This window comes from Arctopsyche grandis, chromosome 1 (assembly GCF_051622035.1).
Source record: "Arctopsyche grandis isolate Sample6627 chromosome 1, ASM5162203v2, whole genome shotgun sequence".
In the NCBI taxonomy this organism is placed as follows: Eukaryota; Metazoa; Arthropoda; class Insecta; order Trichoptera; family Hydropsychidae; genus Arctopsyche; species Arctopsyche grandis.
The window spans coordinates 5102862-5128408 of NC_135355.1; the positions used below are offsets into that span (position 1 = coordinate 5102862).

Below are 25547 nucleotides of genomic sequence, written 5' to 3' on the forward strand. Positions count from 1 at the left end.
AAGCAATCCAACGTATTGATGAATCCAACGTTCGCCGATTTGTATAATAAAAATGCTGCAAAAATTTGTCCATAGATGTCTCTGTGAATGATGTTTGTATGAATTCGCATCTCATAAATGCTTGTATTGATTTATTGATCGTGTTGTATAAATGCTGGCAATGGTACTTTGAAATGTTTGACCAAAAATGTTTTAAATAATGTAAGAATATATAATAATAAATATGTATTTATATATAATCTAATGTTTTTTGTTCTGTAAACGCTAATTCGACATATTCGGCAAGGACTATACTTCACGACCGATGATAGATATGTATGTACATATATTCAATAGGGCAAATGAACCAACATTCACTGATTTTGAATTTCAAGGATATTTTGCTCGGATTATTCTCAAACTGGTTTCTTAAATTGACTCCATTTTCGCTGTACATATGTATATCGTATTATAATATAAACCTCTAACTAGAACGGAAATATTCAGTATCTTCGCGATCGCCTTCCACTCAAAATATAATACTATAAAAATGGAAACAGTAGAGGTAGAACTCATCTGATTGCAGTACATTTTTTGCTCGTGATGATCGAAATAATTTAGTTCAAATAGTGTTCCATTTGAATAATTTAATCAATGTTGAATGTATTTTTTATAATTTCAAACTTAATTTTAATAACATCAGCTCTTGATTTCGACGCAAAAAGTGATCCTAAATATGCGAAATCTTTCGACGACTTTAACATACCTTGGGACGGTGAAAATTATGCATTCGGGTAAGAATTTAAACATCATCATTAGAGACCCGTATGTTAGGCATCTATTTTTGTCAATTTTAGCATTTTCAATTTGCATTTTAGCATTTTAGGGCATTAAAAATGTTCAATTTTAGCATCTATTTTTATGAAGAGTTTAATTTTAAATAATAAAAAATTTCAATGAATTTTAATAAAATTTATATGCATATATACAATTTAAAGACAACACAACAATTAAAAAATAATAGAAAAATTCAAAAATGTTTTGGAATTAAAATTACAATGAAAAAAAACATGAATATAAAAATACAAAGACAAAAAATATTGAATATAAAAATATGATACCAATTAAAATTTATTAAAACTCAACACGGAGCATATTTCTACAGATTCTTTTTTGAAATTTGTGCGACGATCGGTAACAATTACATATATTGTATTTACTAAAATAACTTTCAGCATCCACACTATTGACGGGACACCAAAAAAATTTTATAGCTGCACAACCAAACTCTTCATATTTCATTTTTGTTGCCATCAATAATAGCAATATATCCGGCGTGGATTAACTTTTTATTTTCTCTATCAATTGTCTAAAAAAGTGTTGATATCCTTCCAAACATTGAGCCTCTGTTAATAAATTAAACAATGGCAGGTTTCTAAAAAACAAAACTGTTTCTTTAACATTAGCATTAGATTTTGTACCTGCCACAGATGGATTGAATAGTTTACTCAATGTTTGGAGGAATAGATTTGTCTCATTTAGTCTTGAGTGCGGGTCTAGTTTTAAGACGCTTTTTTGAGCAGCCTTTTGGATACACAGCTCCAACTGTCTTCTTTTGTTTGCAGTAGTAGACAAAATCAGTTGCTTGGTTTCGACATGAAAAACACCGTTTATGGTAAACTGCAAGCTCTGTTTTATCCCCTCAATTTATTCACATAATAAATGGGCAAAGCGATAGGAAGACCCTTGTAAATTGTCTATTAATTTTATAAATTTTATGCTAATTTTACTTTTGTTTGTTATTTTATCATCTATTAGCATGAATTAAGCATTAATAGCAAAATGCCCAAAATACGTGTCTCTAATCATCATCAATCGCATTAATATGAGTTATGGACGTGCGAATTCGCTCTATTGTCACGGATATTCCATTGGATCCGTATTGTTGAAGCGCGTAGAATCAATGATCGACTTGGGTATCACTTTTGATCCTCAATTCACCTTTCACAACCACATCAAGACAATCGCTGACGTTTACTTTCGTTGACTTGGATTTGTCTTGAGATATGCTAGATTATTCTCTAACCCCTTGTCTTCTCGCTTGCTTTTCAACTCGCTTGTTAGAAGTAAGCTAGAGTATAATGCAATTGTGTGGAATCCGCATGAAGCAAACTACTCTCTTATTATAAAAAAAGTACAAAAAGCATTTCTTCGTTTTCTTTATAAGAAAGAATATGGGTACTACCCATATCTCTATCCTACTCCTTTCCTTTTGGGCATGCTTGGGTATAATTCCCTTGAACTTCGGAGAAACTTCTCGTTAATTCGTTTCGTTCTCCAGCTATTGCGTGGTAATACGTCATGCCCGTTGTTGCTGGAACAGTTGGGACTTTATGTCCCTAATAATTATGTGCGTGGTAGACATCATCATTTGATGGTTGTACCTGCTGCTCGCACAGTTCTTTTTCGAATGGCTCCTATTCCAAGAGCTATTCGACTTATCAATGAAATCGTGGCTGCTGTCCCTGAATGTGATATTTTCCACCTTGGGGAGCGTAGATTATCGGATATTATCTTAACATATTTATATGGTAACCTGCGCTCATCATTACTTTCTTAATTTGAATGTGATGAATGAGTGGAATCTAAATCTACTCTCTTCCATTTGGGCCTCGCTGTGATTTTATTTTTTATTCATATTTTGTTTTATTTTATTTTACTTTTTCTTTCTCCTTTGTACATTTTTATATACTATTTTAATTTTGTTCAGTGTAAACATAGAATGGGATTTATGGATTTTATTTTTAATTTTTACACTTTTGTTATTTTTTTTTTCTCTCTGAATGATGTATTATTTTCCTTTTGTTACTTTTTTTTATTATTTTATTTTACCATGCTTTTGCTTTTTTCCTTTATTTACAGTTTACTTGTTTTAATATCATGTTTTTATATCTTTTTCAAATGTAGGCCATTGTGGCGCATTAGGTTCTTCCTGTAATGCCACAATGGTCCAAAACTATTAAATAAATAAATATAAACATATGTACATAGACATATGAAAATTTCTCAGTACATATCCTCGATTATAATGAATATTTTAGTTATCTTACGTCTCAGAAGCTGTTCAGAATGGAGAAAGGATACTGGGTAACTGCTCCAAACGGTGTAATGTTTTTAATGGTAGTTGGAGCTTACAGCAAAATCCTTTATGATAATCGTATAGAAGTTATTGATTACTATTCCGATCTAAATGGTTACCATGAAAAATTAGGATTGCCTTTAGAGGTAGGTAAATGACATCGAATCAAATTTTACTTCACTTGACCGGGACATGATTATTAAAATTACATATGGTTTAGGAATATCTGATAGATGCCAAAATACCACGACCAGAGCCATCTTCTGTGAGTACCAGTCCATCACCATTCGATTATTTAACACAAAAACCGCCCAGCCAGAACCAAACAACAGAAACGCCACTTCCACCTCTACCTCCACTTGAAACTCCACCTCCATTTAACAGTTCACTACCACCTGATCGATATGGCGATAATGAAGAAATAGTCAGTCATTTATTTTTATATCATTGCATTTTATTTTCTCAGAAAAATATATGTATGTATGTACATGAAAATATATATTCTATTTTTCAGAGTGATGTCGATAAAAGCACTCTCGGTAATATTGTGTTGGACAATGATTTTATGATCACTAAACCCAAGCTAGCTGATTTGATCGCTAAACGGATGCGACAAATGAAAAGAGCAATAATGAAAAGAATGACATTCAACCTTAAAATATTAATTCAAAATTAAATTGCTAAGATAAAATTAAGGCTTAAAATAATGTGTGTAAAATTTATCAAAAACGGCGTTAAGCATTTTCAAAATCAACGATATTCATAATGTATAAATTCGATTCATATTATTTAGTAAAGGACATTCAATAAAAAAAACATACATTTTTCACAGTTTTTTAAGAACTTATCCACATATATTTTTTGATAAATTTATTTTTCAATTGGATTATTTAAGTAAATGTAAATTATACCCACATATGTATGTAATGAATTTAGCATTATTTTAATATATATTATATACGGAAAATTTCATTTTTACATGGCTTTTATATTTATGTTATCACTTTACACACGTAGTAACAATAGATGAAGTTTTGTGATAATGTGAAAGTTCGAACTCGACATTTTGACTCACTCGAATCAATCATTGATCACGTTTTCATGATCTAGAAAAAAATTGTGTGTGTGTCTGTGTATTTTGGGGATTTTTTTGAACACCGTTAGTTCTATCGATATGAAACTTAGTACCAGTTACTAAAATGCTTATCGATATGACTTACATAAGTTCTTGTGTACGTTTCCCTACATTTGTGCTCAATTTGTATCGAAAATTCTGATATTTTTATTTTATTTTTAAAAAGTTAAAAAATCGAAATCAAATCTATATAAAGCGATCATGGATTATAAAATCATAAAGACAAAATGAAGATTATATTGGTTTTGAAATAAGACAAAAATGAAATGCGTGTCATATTTAAATCTATTTATATCATATTAGTACAAAGACAACAATTCAATATTGTGCTAATTTAATATCATCGAGCTCACCCCACCGAGCCATTCAATTACATATTTTATATAACTAACCATTATGTTTACAAAACTGAATCAAAAACAGTAAGCCGATCAAATACCTATCCTATGCACTTTCATTGTAGTTGTGTTTTTAATAAAACGAAATGTTGTTTTTATAACAATTCCAAAATTTCTCAAACATACAGAAAAAGTCAAAGATAAGACACACTCAATTTTTTAACAGTATATATTGTTGAATATTCAGTGCATTCACAACCGATGATATGATCCATCCATATGGTAAAAGAATTAACATTTTCATTTCATTCTTAAACGAGTTTCTTAAATTTACGCAATATGTACCGCCTTTCTACATGTATGTATATAATAGTATAATATCAACAACTTGAATGGAAAGATTCAGTGTCTTCGTGTTCGTCATTGTGAACAGTTCACTCAAAATAAAATGAAAATAGTCGAGGTCATTTGGTTGCAATTTATTTTTTATTTGTGATAATCAAGAAGATTCACTTCAAGCAGTGGTTCTATTGAATAATTTAATAACTTTGCAGGCTTTTTTGATAGTTTCAAATTTAATATTAATATCATCTACTCCTGATTTCGACGTAAATGTTGATTCCAAAGATGCTACAACATTCGACGAATTTAACATACCTTGGGACGGTGAAAATTATGCATTCGGGTAAGATTTTGTACATCAACATTATAAACATACATATATATTTTAAAATTCGTAAATAATAATTATTGTTTTAGCTATCTTACGTCTCAGAAACTGTTCAGAATGGAGAAAGGATACTGGGTAACTGCTCCCAATGGAGTAATGTTTTTAATGGTAGTTGGAGCTTACAGCAAAATCCTTTATGATAATCGTATAGAAGTTATCGAATATTATTCTGATCTAAATGGCTACCATGTAAAAGTGGGAATGCCTTTAGAGGTAAATGTCATCGAATTAAATTTAACTTCTCTTAATAGGGATATTTGATTATTAAAATTGAATATATTTTAGGAATATCTGGAAGATTATAAAATACCACGGCCACAACCAACTTTAGTGACTACAAGTCCGTCACCATTCGAGATATATACCATACCAAATCCGAGCTCAACTACGTCTCCCCAAACATATCCACCCCCATTGGCACCAACTGCGGTTAGTATTTGAAATCAGCAACCTACATACATATTTCAGAAATAAGCCTTACCTCACTAGGTTATTTTAACTTTTCAGAAGCCAGTTGATAAAGCTCTTCTCGGTAGTAATGTGATGGATAAAAAAGATCATGGAGACTTTGGAAATACACTCGCTAAGATTTTAGCCAAAAACATGAAAAAAATGAAAAGAGAGATTTTGATGAAAATGGCGATCGACTTAAAAATACAAATTCAATGAATATTAATTAAAGTAGAAGTACATATACATATTTGTATTTTTAAATATTAAATATATAATATTGTTAAAGAGAGTTAACAAACAATTTTATTTTTTGATTTGTTATTTATTTATTAAAATTTTGCCATAGTGATATTACATACATAGTTCCAAGTCGTCACTATGGCCAAACAAAAAAAATATATGTATGTACGTATGTATGTATGTCCATACCCAGAATAATCCCCACTTTGTGTGAATAGTCATTTTATCGGGATGCGGTGCATCCGCTCTAAAATCGCCAGAAAAATTGAACGATAGATTAACGGAAGCCTGCTTTAAACGTAATTTTCGTTTTCTCGAATGATAGATTGCATATCAGATGACGAGTAACCTTTCGATGTGCACAGATGCAATTATTAAAATTGAGTTGGATCTTTCAGGCGAGTTTAATAAGGCAAGATTCGATAAGTTCCGAATCTTGCCTTATTAAACTCGCCAGAAATATCCAACTCAATTTTAATAATTGCATCTGTGCACATCGAAAGGTTACTCGTCATCTGATATGCAATCTATCATTCGAGAAAACGAAAATTACGTTTAAAGCTGCCGTTCTGTTAATCTGGCGATTTTAGAGCGGATGCACCAAACCCATTTTATCGATATTTGAAGTCCCAAATATTTATTTACTTTTAAATAAAAAATATAATAAAAACAACAAATTAAATTAATAATTGTTCAACACCAAGGTGTTTTACTGATCACTCTACAAATAAAATTTATTTGTGGTGAGCATTTTAATTCATTGATTTAATATATTTTTAAATGTTTTCAATTATTTCAAATTTAATATTAATTATATAATAATAATAATAATAAGTATTATTATTATAATTATATAATAATTTATAATTAATAATTATGTAATAATTTATAATTAATATTTATATAATTATTTATAATTTATAATAACATACCGAATAATTATAATTTATTCCAGATATTGTTTCAGGAATATCTGGAACATTCCAAAATATTACGGCCCCAACCAAACTCATTGAGTACAAGTCTATCACCGATCGAATTTCATACCACGGGAAAGCCAATTTCAACTTCTCCAGAACCTGCATAGCCTGGAGAACCTGGAAAACCCGGACAACCTGAAGAAACTGGGGGCACATTGATAATTGTATGTTTATTTTTTTATATTTTGAATTTGGATTTTTTTTATTATGAATTTCTTATTTTTCTCTTTGTGTTCAGTTATACGAAAATTCTATTTTTCTCCTTTTGCCTTTTATTTCGTTTCATTTTATGTATTATTTTTTTTTCTTGTTTTCTTATGTATGTAGACCATTGTGGCGCATTGAGTTCTTTCTGTAATGCACACAATGGTCCAAAACCATAATATATTAAATTACCAAATACATAATAAGTTACCTAATACATATTAAATTACCTATTACATAATAAATTACCGAGAGTTTGATACAATAGCGATAAATCCACTTGCATTACTTTGGCTATCTATATTTAGGGCCATAATAAATAATAATTTAGGACGTAATAAATTACAATAAAATAATAAAAGTAAATAACTTAGGACGTCACGTACGAAATATTAATCAACGAATCAAGCGAAAGTCCATACATAAAAAGCAAATCAAGTCCATACATAAAAAAAAAATCGAATCAAGTCCATGCATATGCAAAAGGAGATGTTGCTTCCAGAGTAAGTGTCGCACGATCGAGACGATTGTAGAGTCGTCTCACTCATGCGCATACGCAAGAGTGACAGCTCACTTGTGCGCCTGCGCAAAAGATTTGTAGAGAACTTCAGCATCTATGGCGATACGAGCGTGATGTGAAAAAATAAACACCGGTCGCGCAGTCAGCTATGGACTCTCAACGGGGATGTTTGTTTATGTCAATTTTGGATCAGACAAAAGATCGTATATATCATAATCAAAAATAAATAAAGTAAGAAAATTCAGAAAACAAACGGTAAACGGTAACAAAAAATATTTTTGACGTAAATTTTAAGGGATGCGCAGCATCCACAGCATCAATGGACGGCACGCCACTGGTATACTTGTATATGTAGTAACGATAAATGAAGTTTTGTGATCATGTGACATGTGAGATTTTGACTCATTCGAATTGAGAATCAATCACTGATCACGATTTAATGATCAAAAAAAAAATTGTGTGTGTATATGTGTATTTTGAGGATTTTTTAAACACCGTTAGTTAGTCCTATCGAACTGAAACCCAACGCCGGTTACTCAAATGCTTATCGATACGACGTAAGTTATTGTGTAATTTTCCCTACAGTTGCGTTCAATTTGTATCTAAAATACTGAGATTTTTTTTATTTTTAAAAAGTGAAAAATTCGAAACTTTTCTCGGAAACGAAATAAATATATGAAAAAGCCGATTTTTCCGATTTTTTGTCAAAAAATCGATTGGTTGGAGACAAAGAACCTTGTTTAAAATGTTATTTAACGTTCCCTTGATACGATAAAAGTTTTCCCCTTTGCCCATTGATGAAAATCCAAAATTCGCGATTTTCGCTCCGGTCTCACATTTATAATACACACATAAGAACTATTACATTAAAAATCAGCTGATAACTAAAAATAATTGTATGTGATGTATGTATGTAAGCTTATTGTAAAAAACTAAATTTATGTAAGCTTATTGTAAATCATATTAACAATTAGATACAACATAACTTATTATTGAATACTTATCTCGCAGATAAAACCCAGTGAAGAGATATTCTTTTAGCCGTGAAATGTCAAATCTGACATATTTGGCCAAAAATCAATATATATCGTGTATTACCCTACAAGAAGCTACACGCCAAATTTGAAATTTATATATACATATGAGAGTTAAAACTATAAATATTTATATATTAGAGATAACGAGAACCAATAGAGCAAATATCATAAAATATAGAGTGAATTATAGGCGTTAAAACAATTAAAATCTGATAATGCCGTGTCATGGCGAACAGTTTACGCCTTGTTAAACAACGCTTGTTAAACGTCAGGAAGATTTACTTTCTCCGTTTTAAAAACGCGTTGTATACGATATTTTATCTCCAACGTAATGGCAGACGATACATTAACGTGTATTGATGACCAAAATGAGCAATATGGCAAAGTATGAAAACGATCGGATAAGATAAAAATGATAAAAATGACCACTGACACGAAAGCCTTGTGAAACGTAAAGGAGGTATGTAATAAAAATAAAATATAACTGCCAGAAAATTTTTATTTTATTTCCAAAATGAATATTTAATATTATATTACAACAGCAATATCAATTAAAGCGGTCTCCGTCACGGGCCCGAATGTGAAACGCCCGAAAACGCAAATATCGGAAGGCAAAGATCGAAAATCGAAAGATCTTAAGTCGAAAGATCAAAAAAAAGGGTGTGTGGTAAACGGTACATACTCACGTACATACTCACTTAATTTGTGCGAGCAGGATACAACAGGAACAAGAGGAACAGACTTTTCCTCCACTTTTAATGTGCGCGCGCAGAATACGGGAGGAAAAGCTTGTTCCTCTTGTTCCTGTTGTATCCTGCTCGCGCAAATTAAGTGAGTATGTACGTGAGTATGTAACGTTTACCATGCACCCTTTTTTTTATCTTTCGACTTAAGATCTTTCGATTTTCGATCTTTGCCTTCCGATATTTGCATTTTCGGGCGTTTCACATTCAGGTCCGTGAGATAGACCCGATATTAAAGTTTATTTATATCATATTAGTTCAATATTGTGCTAATTTAATATCAGTGACCTCACCCCACCGAGCCATTTAATTATTTTATATAATCATTGGGTTTTCAAAACTTAAATTACTGGAAAACATATATATATATATAGACACGATATATGTACCTATCCTATACACATTCATTGTTGTTTTGTGTGTGTCAAAGAAAAATGCTGTTTTGACAACAATCCCAAAATTTCTCAAATATACAGAAAAAGTCAAAAGTAAGACCCACCCAATATTTTTGTACAATATGTATTCATAAATATTGTGTGCATTCACAACTGATGATATAATCCATCCCAAATTGTAAAGGAATTGACATTTCCATTTTATTCTTAAACAAGTTTCTTAAATTTACGCAATATTTAGCGCCTGTCTACATATTTTTATTAGTATAATATCAACTACTATAATGGAAAGATTCAGTGTCTTCGTGTTCGTCATTGTGAACAGTTCACTCAAAATAAAATGAAAATAGTCAAGGTCATCTGGTTGAAATTTTTTTTATTTGTGGTTATCAAGAAGATTCACTTCAAGCGGTGGTTCTATTGAATAATTTAAAAACTTTGCAGGCTTTTTTGATAATTACAAATTTAATATTAATATCATCTACTCCTGATTTCGACGTAAATGTTGATTCCAAAGATGCAACAACATTCGACGAATTTAACATACCTTGGAACGGTGAAAATTATGCATTCGGGTAAGATTTTGTACATCATCATTATAAACATACATATATATTTTAAAATTCGTAAATAATAATTATTGTTTTAGCTATCTTACGTCTCAGAAACTGTTCAGAATGGAGAAAGGATACTGGGTAACTGCTCCCAATGGAATAATGTTTTTAATGGTAGTTGGAGCTTACAGCAAAATCCTTTATGATAATCGTATAGAAGTTATCGAATATTATTCTGATCTAAATGGCTACCATGTAAAAGTGGGAATGCGTTTAGAGGTAAATGTCATCGAATTAAATTTAACTTCTCTTAATAGGGATATTTGATTATTAAAATTGAATATGTTTTAGGAATATCTGGAAGATTATAAAATACCACGGCCACAACCAACTTTAGTGACTACAAGTCCGTCACCATTCGAGATATATACCATACCAAATACGAGCTCAACTACGTCTCCCCAAACATATCCACCCCCATTGGCACCAACTGCGGTTAGTATTTGAAATCAGCAACCTACATATTTTAGAAATAAGCCTTACCTCACTAGGTTTCTTTAACTTTTCAGAAGTTGCATCATAAAGCTCTTCTCGGTAGTTATGTGATGGATGAAAAAGATCATGGAGACTTTGGAAATACGTTCGATAAAATAGCTATGAAACTAAAAAAATTGAAAAGAGAAATTTTGATGAAAATGGCGTTCGATTTAAAAAAAAAAAAAAAACTAATATTAAATAAATGTAGATTTGTATTGAGATGGATGTATTGAAATGTGAGACATATTTCAAAAATTCAATACTACAACGACTTGACAAGTAGTCCCAAAGTGTCACTGTGGTTATAATACAAATATAAAACAAGCATAACAAAAAAAATTAAAAAATATAAACTATCTAAGAAATACGTGTGTATGTATGTATGTATATTTAATGTATAATAATAATGATAATTATATCATGCTATGTATGTAAGTAAGATGTGTTCGACCAACTCGACTTAACTGGCATTGAAGAGATCCAAGGAATGTGCCAGTAAGGAGTCTCGAAAGGGGGTAGTTCATGAGCACGTTTGTTCTAGCCCTAATTGGCAACAAGATATCATGTTTTCGTAAAGCCCTATGATATGTACATATATGTGTTTTTTAAATATTAAATATATAATATTGTCAAAGAGAGTTAACAGCTCATTTTATTTTTTCGTATTTCATTTATTTATTACAATTTTTCCACAGTGACATTTCATACATAGTTCCAAGTCGTCAATATGAGCAAACTAAAAAAATATATGTACATACCCAGATTATTCTCCACTTTGTGTGAATTACTGTTAAATTATCGATATTTGGAGTCACAATATTTCACAGAACACTAGTACGAGCTTTTAACTCGCAACTTTACCGATTTAAAATTCAACACACTTCCAATTAACCCTTTTAAACGAAAACAAAAAATAGTGTGGCCAGAACACTATAAACATGTTTCAATAGAAAATACTCAATATAAAATAGTATTAACAATGGGAAAAAATCCCAAGTAAAAATACGTACTTTTGATTTGAACTGGACGACTACTTAGAGAGATTTGAAAGCTGAAAAGTACTACAAATGAAAGATAAAATACCTGACTATAGATTCCAATATTCATTTTGAATAGGAAATTGACAGATTTTGAGACATCGACTGAACAACACCGAGATATAGAAAAATCGCGCGATTTAAAAAACACATACATACATATTTATATCTCCGAATCTCAAGCCAATCAACATTTTTATTACCAGATTCATGTTTATTGGGCATAGATCTATAAGAAAAGTCATATCTCGTCTCTGAACCATTTTTGTGTCGAACAGTGTAATTGATTGCTGTTATTATTATTATTATCATTATTTATTATTATTTATATATTTATTTTAAATAATAATTCGTCAGTATATCATTTAAATAATAACACTGGGTAGTTTTTTCGAACGGTATAATATTGTATGTTTTAGTGGAAGCTTACAATATGGAACTAAAATTATATATGTACATATATATATAAGAATTGGAAAGAAAATGATATAAAACTTCAAAAATTAAATTAATTACAGTAAATTATTATACTGATTGATTGAATGTGAGGTTATAAAGGTTGAAAATACATTAATGATTTATTTTATTATCAGTCCATGTGTAATATTTTATAACTTATTTGCTTTTCACCATCGGATTTTTTTCTCTATAATATTCGTTAATTCAAATGCTATAATTTAATAATAAATTCATTTATGATAACCAAAGAACTAAATAAACTGAAAAAATTAAAATAGGATGAAGTCTTCTGTATGTAAAGATATGAAGTCTTCTGTATGAGAGGCATCTGTATGTAAAATATACAAGTTCTATGTAGAATGAATTAAACGTGCAATATTATTAAATTGGCAGTTGAGTGTGGAGTTTGTCATAAGAAAAATTAGAAATTTAATTAAATGTAAAAATTGAATATTGCATATTCATTTTGAAAACATTTTTTTCCGGTATGAAAATATGATTTTTTTCATTGAAAAATTATTTGTAAGGGTATAAAATTCAATCTTATACTTATTCAAGTGTTAAGTTTTTTATTTAATATGCCTGATTTAAGTCACAAACCTTAGAAATAAATTGTTGCTTATACGTTGAAAAACATTCTTAAATTCACATAAGTATATATGATTATATTGAAATCAAACTTATAATTATAAAAAGAATATACGATGACTAGCGCTCAATTCAAATATGATCATACTACAAATTAATTAACACGTGTATGATAAAAACAAATGTGAGATTGCTATTATTTAAAATTTGAACCTCTACATATAATCTAAAAAGTAAACCATTTGAATCGTTTCAAGTTAATGTATCTTACAAGTTTTAACCTGTAGATTTTATTTTTCCTCGTATTTATTTTCCTCATCAAAGAATGACGATTTTCAAATTTATCTAAACGGTTAAGTCAATTTATTTTTCTTTTTATCTTCGGAGTTTCGTAGTATATAGACAATGCAATTTATGTTATTTTAGCAAATATGAATTGCATTCATCTTTTCAGTACAAAAAAATTGCCACTCAAAGAAATGCCACTAATGTTAGTTAATTAATTATAACTACAATGTTGCTTAACTCGAAACTGAAACATATATGTGAAATTTCAATTCAGTTCCCTAATGCTTCAAAGTGATCGAAAATATTACAAAGAGAAAAAGAAACATAAAATAAATTCTCAACCAAAAATAAATAGTCATAATGACATTTCAGTTATTTTACTCACCATCTTTGAAATATAATATTGATTAATTTTTGATTAATACTGACAATATTTTAAAATTACACTTACATATGTTAAATTTTTTATTGATATTTTAGTATTTTTTACTAAGCAGATTATATATATAATACTGATCATTTTGGTATAAAAATACTGATCGTTTACTAAATAAATACTGATCAAAATATATTCATCCAAGAAAAAATATGTTTATATACATAATCATAACCAGCAGCGTGGACTATTGGTTAGCATATATGCTTTTGAACATTGGTCTCAAACTCGGTCATGGGATCGAGTTCCGCTGGTTGCTGCTAGCCACACCTTGGTTTGTGACTCCAGGTCGATAGTTTCCTATCAGATTTTGCCAATATATCTGATTTTCATTAGAACGTTTCCAACAAATTCCCAACCTTTACCCATTTCTCGCAATTTTCGAGTTTTCAGCATCTCGGATTTGGCTGATTCGTATAAAAATGCTACAAATTTGCCCATAAATGCCTCGCATGTTTCGAGTTTCTAATCAGCATCTCGAAATTTGAAGATTTATATATAAAAATGTAAATTAATCAAAAATTTATCCACAGATGTCTCTATGATGCTTGGTTAAAATTATTCTAAAAAAAATTGTATTTATATCGATGCATCGGTGTATTAATATATTGATTTAAAAAATAATATATGGATGTTTGTAATTGGCCAAGAAAGCGCAATGGTGTGTAATTGTTAGGCCTTCCCGGTATACATATATGTACATATATGTACATATACATATGTATGTAAATTAAAAAAAATGTACGACCCCCTCCCCCCCCCCGAATATTTCCGTTACTTAAAAATATGTATCCTAGTATTTGGAGTTCAAATATTTATAAAAACTCAAACTCAAATGCTAATAAAGAAATATTCTTACATGTTAAAATTATGACGTTTTTCATATTTTATAAAAACCTCCATACAGCATCCTCTTCAAACATCTTTGATTTTGCAAACCCATGTTTGTGTGTCAACAGCTGATTCAACAGCTCAGCAGCAACGATTTTATTAAGTCGGATAGCTCTTGAAATTAGAGCCATTCGATAAAGAACTGTGCGGGCAGGAGATATAACCATCAAATGATGATGTATACCACCACGTCACTAATACAACTCCGATGTACACGTATGTATAGCCAGCAGTATGGCTCGGTGGTTGCGTTTATGTTAAGCACCGAGAGATTACTGGGTTCGATCCCGTGCTAATCTTTAATACTGCTGATTAGACTTGGATATTTGTGACTCCAAGTCGATCATTTGTTATCAGAGTTTGCCAATTCATCTGATTTTCATTGTTGAAACGGTTCCTCAAATTGGCAAAAATCATCCTACCCGCTGTAACAAATATCTGAATTTGATTTATGTGCAATATTTAAAAATGTATGTACAAGTCTAAATCTATAGATGTCTCAATGGATTAATTATTTAATTAATTGTTAATTTTACGTTCTTTAGCCATTTTAGATACAGTGATTTATGTAATAAAAATGCTGCAATGTTTGTAATTATTTATCTAGGAAGGCGCATTGGGGTCTACCTATAAGGCCTTCCTGGTATATGTATATCCTACATATGTAAAAATAAAAATAAAAAAACATATCTGTTTCTTCTTCTTCTTCTTCTTAATGCCTTGTCCGCATCCGGACGTTGGCGACCACCTCGTCGATTATTTGAAGATATCCGCATCCGGTCTTCAGCGGCTCGGAACACTCTTCGGCGCTCATATCGGTCCACATGCGCATGTTTCGAAGCCAAGATAGCTTTTTCCTGCCAATCCATTTTTTTCCTTCTATTTTCCCCCAAGGTTATCAAACGGAGAAATTCGTATTTTGGACTCCGTATCATGTGTCCGAGGTACTCCATCTTTCTCCACTTGATGACAGAAACAAGTTCCCTGCCTCTCCCCATCATGCCGAGGACAGCTTCGTTTGATATCTTTTTGGTCCTCGGAATCTTCAGCATACGCCTATAGACCCACATCTCAAAAGTTTCGATGCGGCTAATCATCTTGGTCTTCAGAGTCCACGTCTCACATCCATGTAGTAATACTGTCCAGACGTAGCTCTTCGCGAATCTCAACCGCGTACGAAGATTGAGATGCTTGTTTGTAAGCGCCGCCTTCATTTTGATAAATACTGTTCTAGCCATCTCGATGCGGATTCTTAGATCTTTATCTGGGTCCATCTCTTCATTCAGCCAGGTACCCAGGTATTTGAATCTTTTCACTCTTTCTAACACCTCTCCATCCAACGTTAGATCACCGGTATCTGTTTGCATTCTATCTACTATCATAAATTTTGTCTTCTTTAGATTTATGCGGAGACCTCTTCGATTTCTTTCTTGATGTACACGGTCTAGAGATCTTTGCAGGTCTGATAAATATTCAGCGACTAGTTCCGTGTCATCAGCATATCTTATATTGGTGATCGTCTCGCCGCCCACTTTGATACCCTCTGCTTCTTGGAGAGCATCGTGGAAGATGGATTCGATGTAGGTGTTAAAAAGAGTATATGATAGAAAGAATCCTTGCCTGACGTCCAGCTCTATAGGAATATCATCAGTGAATTTGAACCTGTTTGTTATACACTTTAAACTCAATTTTTTTAAATATAAATCTTCGTGGGATTGAAATCGCTGATCATTGTATTAAAATTTAATTTTTCCTCAAACTGCGGTATACTGCATTTTCATATGCTTATATGTTTGGAAAAGATTTTTTAACCGCGAATTTTTAATTCTTCATAATTTTCTAACTATAAATAATACTCTGTTATTTTTATCAGGTTTTAAACCGCATCCGATAATCCAAATGCCACCTAATGTTGAATAACTACGTAGTATATGTATATGTACATATGTATGTACGTATGTATTTTACAAACCGCATACGGTTTGTAATAAAACATATATGCATATTATAATTTTTATGTAATTCAATTTACGCATGATTTCATAGTAATTTGTCGCGATTTCGCTCAATTTTCTTGGTACTTCCCCGAACGGATTTGAGGCAATTGTAAATAAAAATAAAAGGCAAACAGCAATTTAAAGCGAGGATTTTCCGCATTATGTCTCTCTTATCCTTATTTCCGTTTACTGTTCTCGATTCTCCTATACATACATATATACACATGTATATATGAGATAGAACGTACATTTAGAGATGCTCAGTTGTGTTTCGAGTTCAAGACTAGTAACAACGTTCAATATTGTTCCCGTGTTTATTTTTTCAAAGTGTTAATTTTCATACGTTCAACTTCAAAGCATCATTCCGACGTGCTAACAAAAATGAAGGTTAGAAGCTTTGATATCATATTTTCGTTAGTGAAAAACTCAATTTCAATTACAACGCAATTGAATTCTTCTGAACAACAACAAAGTTATAACGGAGCGGAGACTAATAAATCTTTACTAAGTTTGACCCACTAAATTTTAATATGCCATTGATTTTTTGGTTTATTCTCGTGTATTAGATATGATCGCTTTTAATATTTGTTACCTGCTTTTGGCTTATGCTGTCTTTAACTCAAAATTTACTCACTCACTTTTGGCACAGCAATGCTCGACACACATTTTTTAACTATAGCACGTTTATAAGGTTTGGTTTTCTATCTCGATATTGTTTTTATTTTATCAAAACCTACAAATATGAACGGTAAATAATTTTAAAATTGATTTAAAAAATGCTGCTGTTTTCGACCACAAGTAAGATGCAAGAAGGAGATGGAGAATGGAGAGCGCATCACTCCATATCACTCGCTCATCCATTCGCTCCCTCCTAGAACATTTAATATTGTGCATAATTTAAAATCATTTCAATAAAAAAATATATTGAGATTGAAAACCAATCCTCATAGACGTTATAAAGTAAAATAAGCGAAGTGAAACTAAGAATAGCCTTGCAAAAATAGCGAAATTAACTCATCATATGACGAACAAAAAATTTGTAAATAATATATATTTTTGACTTTTAAAACTCGCTAGTTAATTAATTATAAGTAGTTCAAAGCAATAAAAAAACACAATCAATAGAAAAATATCTAACTATTGATTTCAATGCTCATTTTGGCATAGCAATATTAAATTTTAGAGTTAAAGACTGCAAAAGATGAAAATTTGTAAAAATTACACTTTTTTTTAAACGCTCATATCTCATAAACTAGAAAAAACCGACAAAAATCATTTTGAGTTTGAAGTTTGAGTATTTTTTAGTTGTTTATTTTATTGCCAGAGTGTTTAAAGTTTTGACTAAATTCAAACATGACTTGTTTATATGTATTTCAAGAATACGGATCAAAAACATTTTTTTATTATTTTTTTCTTCTCATTTCAGATCACTTTTGGAATTATTGTAGCAATTTTCGCAATCACCTACGTCCAATCAGCTGTAATCCGTTTTAAAAATCCAAGAAACACTGTAATTGGAAAATTCAGACTAAATCCACTGAAACCGTATGGTTATCATTTCGAGTCAGTATTATACCTACATACATATATGCATATTTGTACATAAATATGAATATTTCAAATAATATTTATATGTATTTTATAAATTATAGATATGAGACTGATTCTGGATTGTCGAGGAAGGAAACGGGAATGTGGAGAAAGGCCGATAACGGAATAAACTTTTTGAGAATTGTGGGATTTTACAATTTCAAAACTCCCAATAACGAAACACATCACGTTGATTACATTGCAGATGAAAACGGATATCATCCTTTAATCAACATGGATAATTCTGTGAATACAAGTGACAATAATAAGGATAAAATATACTTTCCAAAAGACAGTGCCTCTACTCCGTTGTACAGCAACACGGAATCAGCTACTACAGTTCAACCAATTGTTAAATTAAATGCAGTATGTAACATTGTTTACCCAATTCGTTTAAATTTTAGTACCCCATATTTATTTATTAATGTATTTTTTACAATTTCACAGAAGGCTTTGACAATTTCACAGAAGGAGTCCATTTTGAAAGATTCAGAAGGTGTTGGGAATAGATTTGATCTGCCACCTGGACTCGTCGGCTCACTTTTAGGATAAAATTAAATTATATTTAACAAATTATTTATAATAGTGTTTAACCACTATGTCCTATGTGCAAAGTTCCTCTTAGATAAATTTATTTAAATTATTTATAAAATATATACATGTGTACATATTTATCTAATTTTAATTTTAATTCAACATTGCTGTTTCTTAATGCAAAATTTTTCATGAATGAACTATGAATACGTACGTTTTGTCAAAATGAGGTAGTATATACATAAACGTTGTAGGTCTAAGACGAGTTTTTCAATATATATGTAGTTGTATAATACATATAACACGATCATTTCAATTTATACATTCAGTTGGTATCATTCCGTCTATTCGTTTACATATGTACATATCGTTCGTATAGTGTTGGATTTCGTCATGAAACAAAGTCAACTCAATTTTTATATATTTATATAAACTCAACTCAATTTTGATTTATTTACATAAAATATATATGTTGTGATAAATAGATTTTCGCTACAAAATTTGAGTGGAACTTCCCAAGTAAAATTTTATCAACATAACTTGCATATCAAATTATCATGTTTTATATCTATAATAGTATAAAATATATACATATATAAATAAAGTGGCGGAAATTTTACAACAATATATATATACATTAAATAATAACTATATATATGTAAATGTACATATCATATATATAAAAGTGATTCGTGAATTACATAAAAAGTTTTACATCATATGTATATTTTGTAAATTGTATTGTACTATATTACTTAAATATAAATAAAATGACTATCAACATTATAACTACATTTATAATTATTTCAAATCTCACATTCTTAACAATGACTCTGAATTTTGACGTGAATAGTGAACCAAAATTTGCAATAATGGAAAATACAACATTTTGGGATGGTGAAAATTATGTCTTCAGGTAACATTGTTTCCGTTTTTATTTTAAAGAACAGTATCTATTAAAGGTTTTATTTTTACACAATTCTAAGTCTTACGAATTTACTATGATTTTTATCGGATACAACCTCGAAAGTTGAATATCACAGTTCAAGACCAAAAACATTTACATAATATGATCATTACCAGTTTTTATAAGTTGAATAAACTTTATGTAAATGCTTTTTTTTTAAATATTTTACAGTTATTTTGCGTCTCAGAGATCGTTCAGAATTGAAGAAGGATTTTGGGAAACATCTCCTACTGGAGAAAAATCTCTGGTGAAAGTGGGACTTTTCACAAGACTCCTATTTGACAATAAAATATACACGGTTGAATATTATGAAGATACAACTGGATATCATGAAAAATTAGGATTGCCTTTGGACGTTAGTTTTGTTTAATAAAATTGGGAATATTTCATATAATGCATAGAAGATATATTGTAATATATGTAAGTTGACTTTAATTTTTTCAGGAATATCTAATACAAGAAATAACAACTATTACAGATGAACCAGTTATGATAGCAGTCGATAATAGATTTTACATACCTAGTTCGGTATGGATATTGTTTTTTTACTTTATCTACATATGTACATAGTAATAATTGATGAAATCTTGTGATCATGCGAAAATCCAAATTAGAGATTTTAACTCGAAATCGGAATCTATAACTGTCACGTTTTCATGGTCTAGAAAAAGTGTTGTATATTTTGGAGATTTTTTGAACACCGCTAGTCGTATCTAACTTAAATTTGGTATCGGTTACTAAAATGCTTATCGATAAGACGTATTTTTTTCGAATTTTTTAGTTCAACGGAAATAGTACCTCCCATTATAGGTGTCTTTTTTTGAGTTTTTGATTCGATTATATCCTAAACCGTTCCACGGATCAGACTGAACCGTTTTTCATATATGTAAATAGAAACGATAAATTTCATACATTGATATTTTTAAAATACTTTCACCATGAGAACCAAGGTTTTTTATGTTTATCTCAGAAACCTTTCAGTGTATTGAGCTGAAATTCCATATCTAGAGGTACTATAAAAAATAAAATGTAGACATGTTACAGTTGACTAACTGTAAGTCGCAACTGTATCTAATTAATTGAATATATGTGCTCTTCACAAAAAAATTCCAATATAATCCTTGTATCGATTTTATGTAAATAAAAATACGTTATTTAATGTGGGATTTTTTCCTCTTATAAATGTTAAAAATGTTGTGACCACACGATTTTCCTTTATGTTTGACATACATAACCATGTACATATGTATGTACATACCTTAGAGCTGATAAGGTTGTGGTTAGAATTCATTAGGCAAAAGTAGCAATTTTTTTTAAACAATATTTCATTATTTTATTTTGAACTTTTAAATTATTTCTATTAATATTTATAGTGGTTTTGATTTATTGTTAAATTTTTTAAGTAGTTACTACTTAAATTTAAAACCGAAACTGAAAATAATTACCTTAATTTTTTTAACCAGGCTCTACAATAAATTATTTATAATCTGTATAAGAATCATTTTTTCAATTGAAAGAAAATGTATAGATATATATATATATATATAACGTCTCAAAGTACATAAATGCTTTGGAATGCTAGTAATTCATATGTTATTTTGAATTACAAAAAAATATTGTTAGTTCAAGAAAATGGTTCTGCCTTAAGGAATTCAAACGTGACTATATATACATACATACATACATACATACATACATATACATACATACATATATTTGAGGAACATTAGTAAATATGTAGTATCAAAAAAAAAAATTTGCAAACAGCAAATCTCGATACTTGGACAATTTGAATTTTCAATAAGAAAAAAGCTCTAGTTCCAGCTATCAATTTTTGTCCAATTTTTTTGCTTATCAATATTGCATTAAAGATAATAAATATCAATAGGCATAAATAATTTTAAAAAACAAAATTATATAAAAAAATATTGTTTAAAAGAAAATTACTACTTCTAGCTTATGGATTCTAACTCCGTGTAATTATTACATTAATAATACATATATAATTTATCAGGTTTATACGTTAGTACATAGTGTTGGACGTGTAGTAACGCCACATTTGATTTTTCTATAAGGAAAAAGTCCCATTTCCGTTTCATAATAATAAGGACCATCTAGTAATTTTCTCGGGAAGAGCACACATATTTAATAGCCAATTAAAATATAAGAGAAGGAAATGCGATCAAATTTAACTGCCATTTCCGATTAATCAAAACCTCATATTACGATTGTCAAAGTATTATTTATTGCACAATTACACAGTAGATATTAAAATTACCATCTAGTATCAACCGTACTTATTACGCTGACCATAACATACTTACTTACACATGTATAATATGTACTTTTTTTGTAAGAAGGTAATATTTGCCATATATTATATTAAATTACGTATTTCTAATTTTTAGAGTGGTGTTACATTGTCTCTCGCCAGCTCATATGCAATGAATAAGAAGAACAGTTGCGACATTATTGATTGTGTCAAAACCTTACAGAAACTTCAGCAATTGAGACTGTCAAGAAAAAAGTGAAGTGAAAATTAAACATTATATGTTAAATTTACCGGATCAATATTAAAATATTGGGTTTGATCCAATTAATCAGCACCATGTTACAAATAATTTAAACCTTGCGTTTAATTGTATTAATAAGAATTTAAAGGTAAACTAGCATTTATCAATATTCATTGAAATATCAGGCATTTATTTTATACTTCAATTTTCCCACTATTTCACTGCTCGGCACGAAAAATGGTTCAGAGACGAATTATGGCTTTTCTAATAGATATATGCCCAGTTAACACGAATCTGGTAATAAAAAATGTTGATTGGCTCGAGATTCGGAGATATGTGTTTTTTTAATCGCGCGATTTTTCTATATCTTGGTATTTTTCGGTCGATGTCTCAAAATCTGTCAATTTCCTGTTCAAAATGAATATTGGAATCTATAGTCGGGTATTTTATCTTTCATTTGTACATAGTACTTTTCAGCTTTCAAATCTCTCTAAGTAGTCGTCCAGTTCAAATCAAAAGTCAAAAGTACGTATTTTTACTAGGGATTTTTGAACACATATATCTCCGAATATCGAGCCAATCAATATTTTTTATTACCATATTCGTGTTTACTGGGCATAGATCTATAAGAAAAGTCATATCTCGTGTCTGAACCAAAAAAAAGTCGTCATTTGTCGAACAGTGTTTATTAAACCATTGAATATGCATATAATATTACAGACAAATATGTTTCCAAATACTTGTATGTACATATGTATTATATGTATGTATGTATGTATATGCAATATTATCCAAAACGAGAGTATGGAAAGAGTCAACATGACCTCTGACCTGTTATGCAATTTGACGAAACGCGGAAACATTTTAAAGCCAACATATGTACCTCTAATGATTTCACTCTTTCGTACTCGTCTATAAATCCGTAAGTGTGTCAAGTTGAGTATTTACTCTTACATATATGCTGTTTTTTTTTATCAAGTGCTAGAAAATTTCAGAACAACTGGTCTAATAATTCAAGTGTAATTTTTTATTATAATAAAATATTTAAACAGTATTTTTCTTGTATATACATATAAGGTATTGTATTGTTAAATAGTGTATGTAGGTTTTACCACTCTAAAATTCTACTAAAATGATGTGCCTATAATTTATATGTATGTAAATACACATAAGTTTCACCTGAAACTCAGTATATTGATAGTGTTTTGTCCTATATGTAATATTTATGTAAATATAAAATTTAATACGTACAAAGTATATTATTTATCATTATATATAACAGTATATTTATAATATTAATGGCACAACATCCCAAGAATATTCCTTCATTTCCAGTAAGCATAGGTCTAGTTTGATATTTCTCTAGATCTGCAACCATCCGCTTTGCTCTCCAGGATAATTTTCAGCGACTGAGTACTACTTACTGTCTTCATATTTTTAATACCTCCTCAAAAATAAAACTAATGTACATATATAATTATTTTAGGTTTCTTACTAATTAATTCCGAATATGACAATAATGGGCACTTTCTCTGGTGTCCCTCAAGATTCTTATCTTGGACCAATTATTTTTAACATATTTATGTACTAATGATATTCACAAAACGATTTCCTATTCTTACTTTTTACTACGATTCAAATTATTCAGAAGCATTAAAAGCTTATCTGATGCCGAAATATTACAGAATTATTTAGATTCTCTAATTGATTAGGCTACGGATAATCATCTCCCGTTCGGCACCTATTCTACCCTACTAGTCCCGTCTACCGTTTCAGCTCTCTTACAGAATCCTTAGTTACTTTTTTAAATAAGTGGTCTTTCAACCAAATAGATAATGTTTTTTTTAAGGCTATAATATGATAGTTTTTGTAATGTGAAATTCATTCATTTCAATTTATTTTGATTTTTTGGTCATAGCGACGATTTGAGACTACCTGTTATGTCGTTTTTTTATTAAAGCTAATATGAATTAAATTCGTTATTCGTAATTGAGAAAAGATCAAAACTAGAATTAGTGATACATAGTTCTTGGGTTTGTTTGTCTAATATAAAAAAATATAAAAAAAACAACTACATACTGTAAAATACATAATACATACATACATACATATATGTATACATATTTATGTATTGAAATATTTTTAAATCCATTTAATTTATCAAATTACTTTGAATTTTCATATTATCTAACTTAAAGATGTTAAGGAAAACAGTTCAATTTATTCTCTCAAAACAATGAATTACCTCATTTTTGAAATGTAGTAAAATATTTAATATGTACCTGTAATTTGTTTAATATATTTTTCTTTATCGTGTATGTATACGTACGTATAAATAGAAATATTTCATTTATGAATCTCATAGGATTAGTAGAGAAAAATTAATTTCTAGACTGTAGAGTTTTTTCCTAGAAAATCTTAACCAGCAAAATATGTAGTTCAGCATATAATGCTTTAAACTGATGGGCCATGGGTTAATTCCCTGGCCTGTTGTTGTTTGGCCAGATCTTGGATATATGTATGTATTTATAGGTACATACATATGTGACTTCAGGTCGATCTTTTTTATTCGGAGTTTACCAATTTATCAAATTTTTTGGTTGAAACGGTTCCACCAAATTGGCAACCTATCCCAACCAACCCGTAACTCACAAATTCGAGATTCTAGCATCGCAAATTTGTTGATTATTATAAAAATGCCACCCACCTACACAATCTGTAAAAAATTATATATTTTCTGTGTAAAAATTTGCTGGATATCGAATTTGTACAGAGATGTCTCAATGATATTGTATAAATATAATGGTATATTTTTCTTCTGTTTGTAATTTAAGCATCTTGATTAAATGGAGTTCATTTGTGAGGTTTATATATAGATAATTGTGTTTGAAAAAAAAATAATATGTAATATCTGGAAAAAAAATTCATCAATTCATGAAATGAAAATAAATGTTCAAAACTTCTGTATAAATTTCTTTGTGAAGCGCAATTTTCGACTTCCCAAACCCAAGATTTTAGTTACGATTTTTATTTATTTATTTATTTTTTACATATTTGCTACAATGACATTACAGAATACAGAATACGCGTCACTGTGACAAGGCATATAAGCATAATACAAATAATACATATATATAAGAATTAGCGAGACATCTATGTTAAAGATAATAATTTTTTTAAATCATATTCATATTCAAATAGTGGTAACATACTGTGTAGGATGGTTTTTGCCAAGTTGATGGAAGAACCGCCTGATAAATTGG

At 29.8% G+C, this 25547-nt stretch overlaps 2 protein-coding genes across 3 annotated transcripts; both read left to right on the plus strand.

Annotated features, from left to right (window-relative positions):
- The first annotated feature begins 1604 nt into the window (after positions 1-1604).
- On the plus strand, positions 1605-3945 carry LOC143919028 (uncharacterized). Its single transcript, XM_077441190.1, has 3 exons — positions 1605-3264; positions 3339-3542; positions 3633-3945. Exons 1-3 carry the CDS (start codon positions 3109-3111, stop codon positions 3792-3794), a joined length of 522 nt encoding a protein of 173 aa, XP_077297316.1. The 5' UTR covers positions 1605-3108; the 3' UTR covers positions 3795-3945.
- Positions 3946-5001: 1056 nt separating this feature from the next.
- Positions 5002-11312, plus strand: LOC143913749 (uncharacterized). Of its 2 annotated transcripts, XR_013260765.1 has the most exons (10): positions 5002-5054; positions 5146-5276; positions 5351-5534; positions 5607-5750; positions 5829-6008; positions 6982-7158; positions 10338-10468; positions 10543-10726; positions 10799-10942; positions 11017-11312. XR_013260765.1 is itself a non-coding variant. In XM_077433738.1 (6 exons), the coding sequence occupies exons 1-5, from the start codon at positions 5040-5042 to the stop codon at positions 5988-5990; spliced, it is 636 nt and encodes a 211-aa protein (XP_077289864.1). In that variant the 5' UTR covers positions 5002-5039; the 3' UTR covers positions 5991-6008; positions 6982-7936. The 2 variants fall into 2 exon arrangements, 1 of the variants encoding a protein (XP_077289864.1); XM_077433738.1 differs by lacking the exons at positions 10338-10468; positions 10543-10726; positions 10799-10942; positions 11017-11312 and having other exon boundaries at positions 6982-7936.
- The last annotated feature ends 14235 nt before the right edge of the window (positions 11313-25547 follow it).

Coding starts and splice junctions, on each gene's coding strand:
- LOC143913749 (XM_077433738.1), top strand. Junction 5,535..5,606: donor AAGTGGGAATGCCTTTAGAG/GTAAATGTCATC, acceptor AATATATTTTAG/GAATATCTGGAAGATTATAA. Junction 5,751..5,828: donor CCCCATTGGCACCAACTGCG/GTTAGTATTTGA, acceptor TTAACTTTTCAG/AAGCCAGTTGATAAAGCTCT.
- LOC143919028 (XM_077441190.1), top strand. CDS start 3,109: ATGGAGAAAGGATACTGGGTAACTGCTCCAAACGGTGTAATGTTTTTA. Junction 3,265..3,338: donor AATTAGGATTGCCTTTAGAG/GTAGGTAAATGA, acceptor CATATGGTTTAG/GAATATCTGATAGATGCCAA. Junction 3,543..3,632: donor ATGGCGATAATGAAGAAATA/GTCAGTCATTTA, acceptor TCTATTTTTCAG/AGTGATGTCGATAAAAGCAC.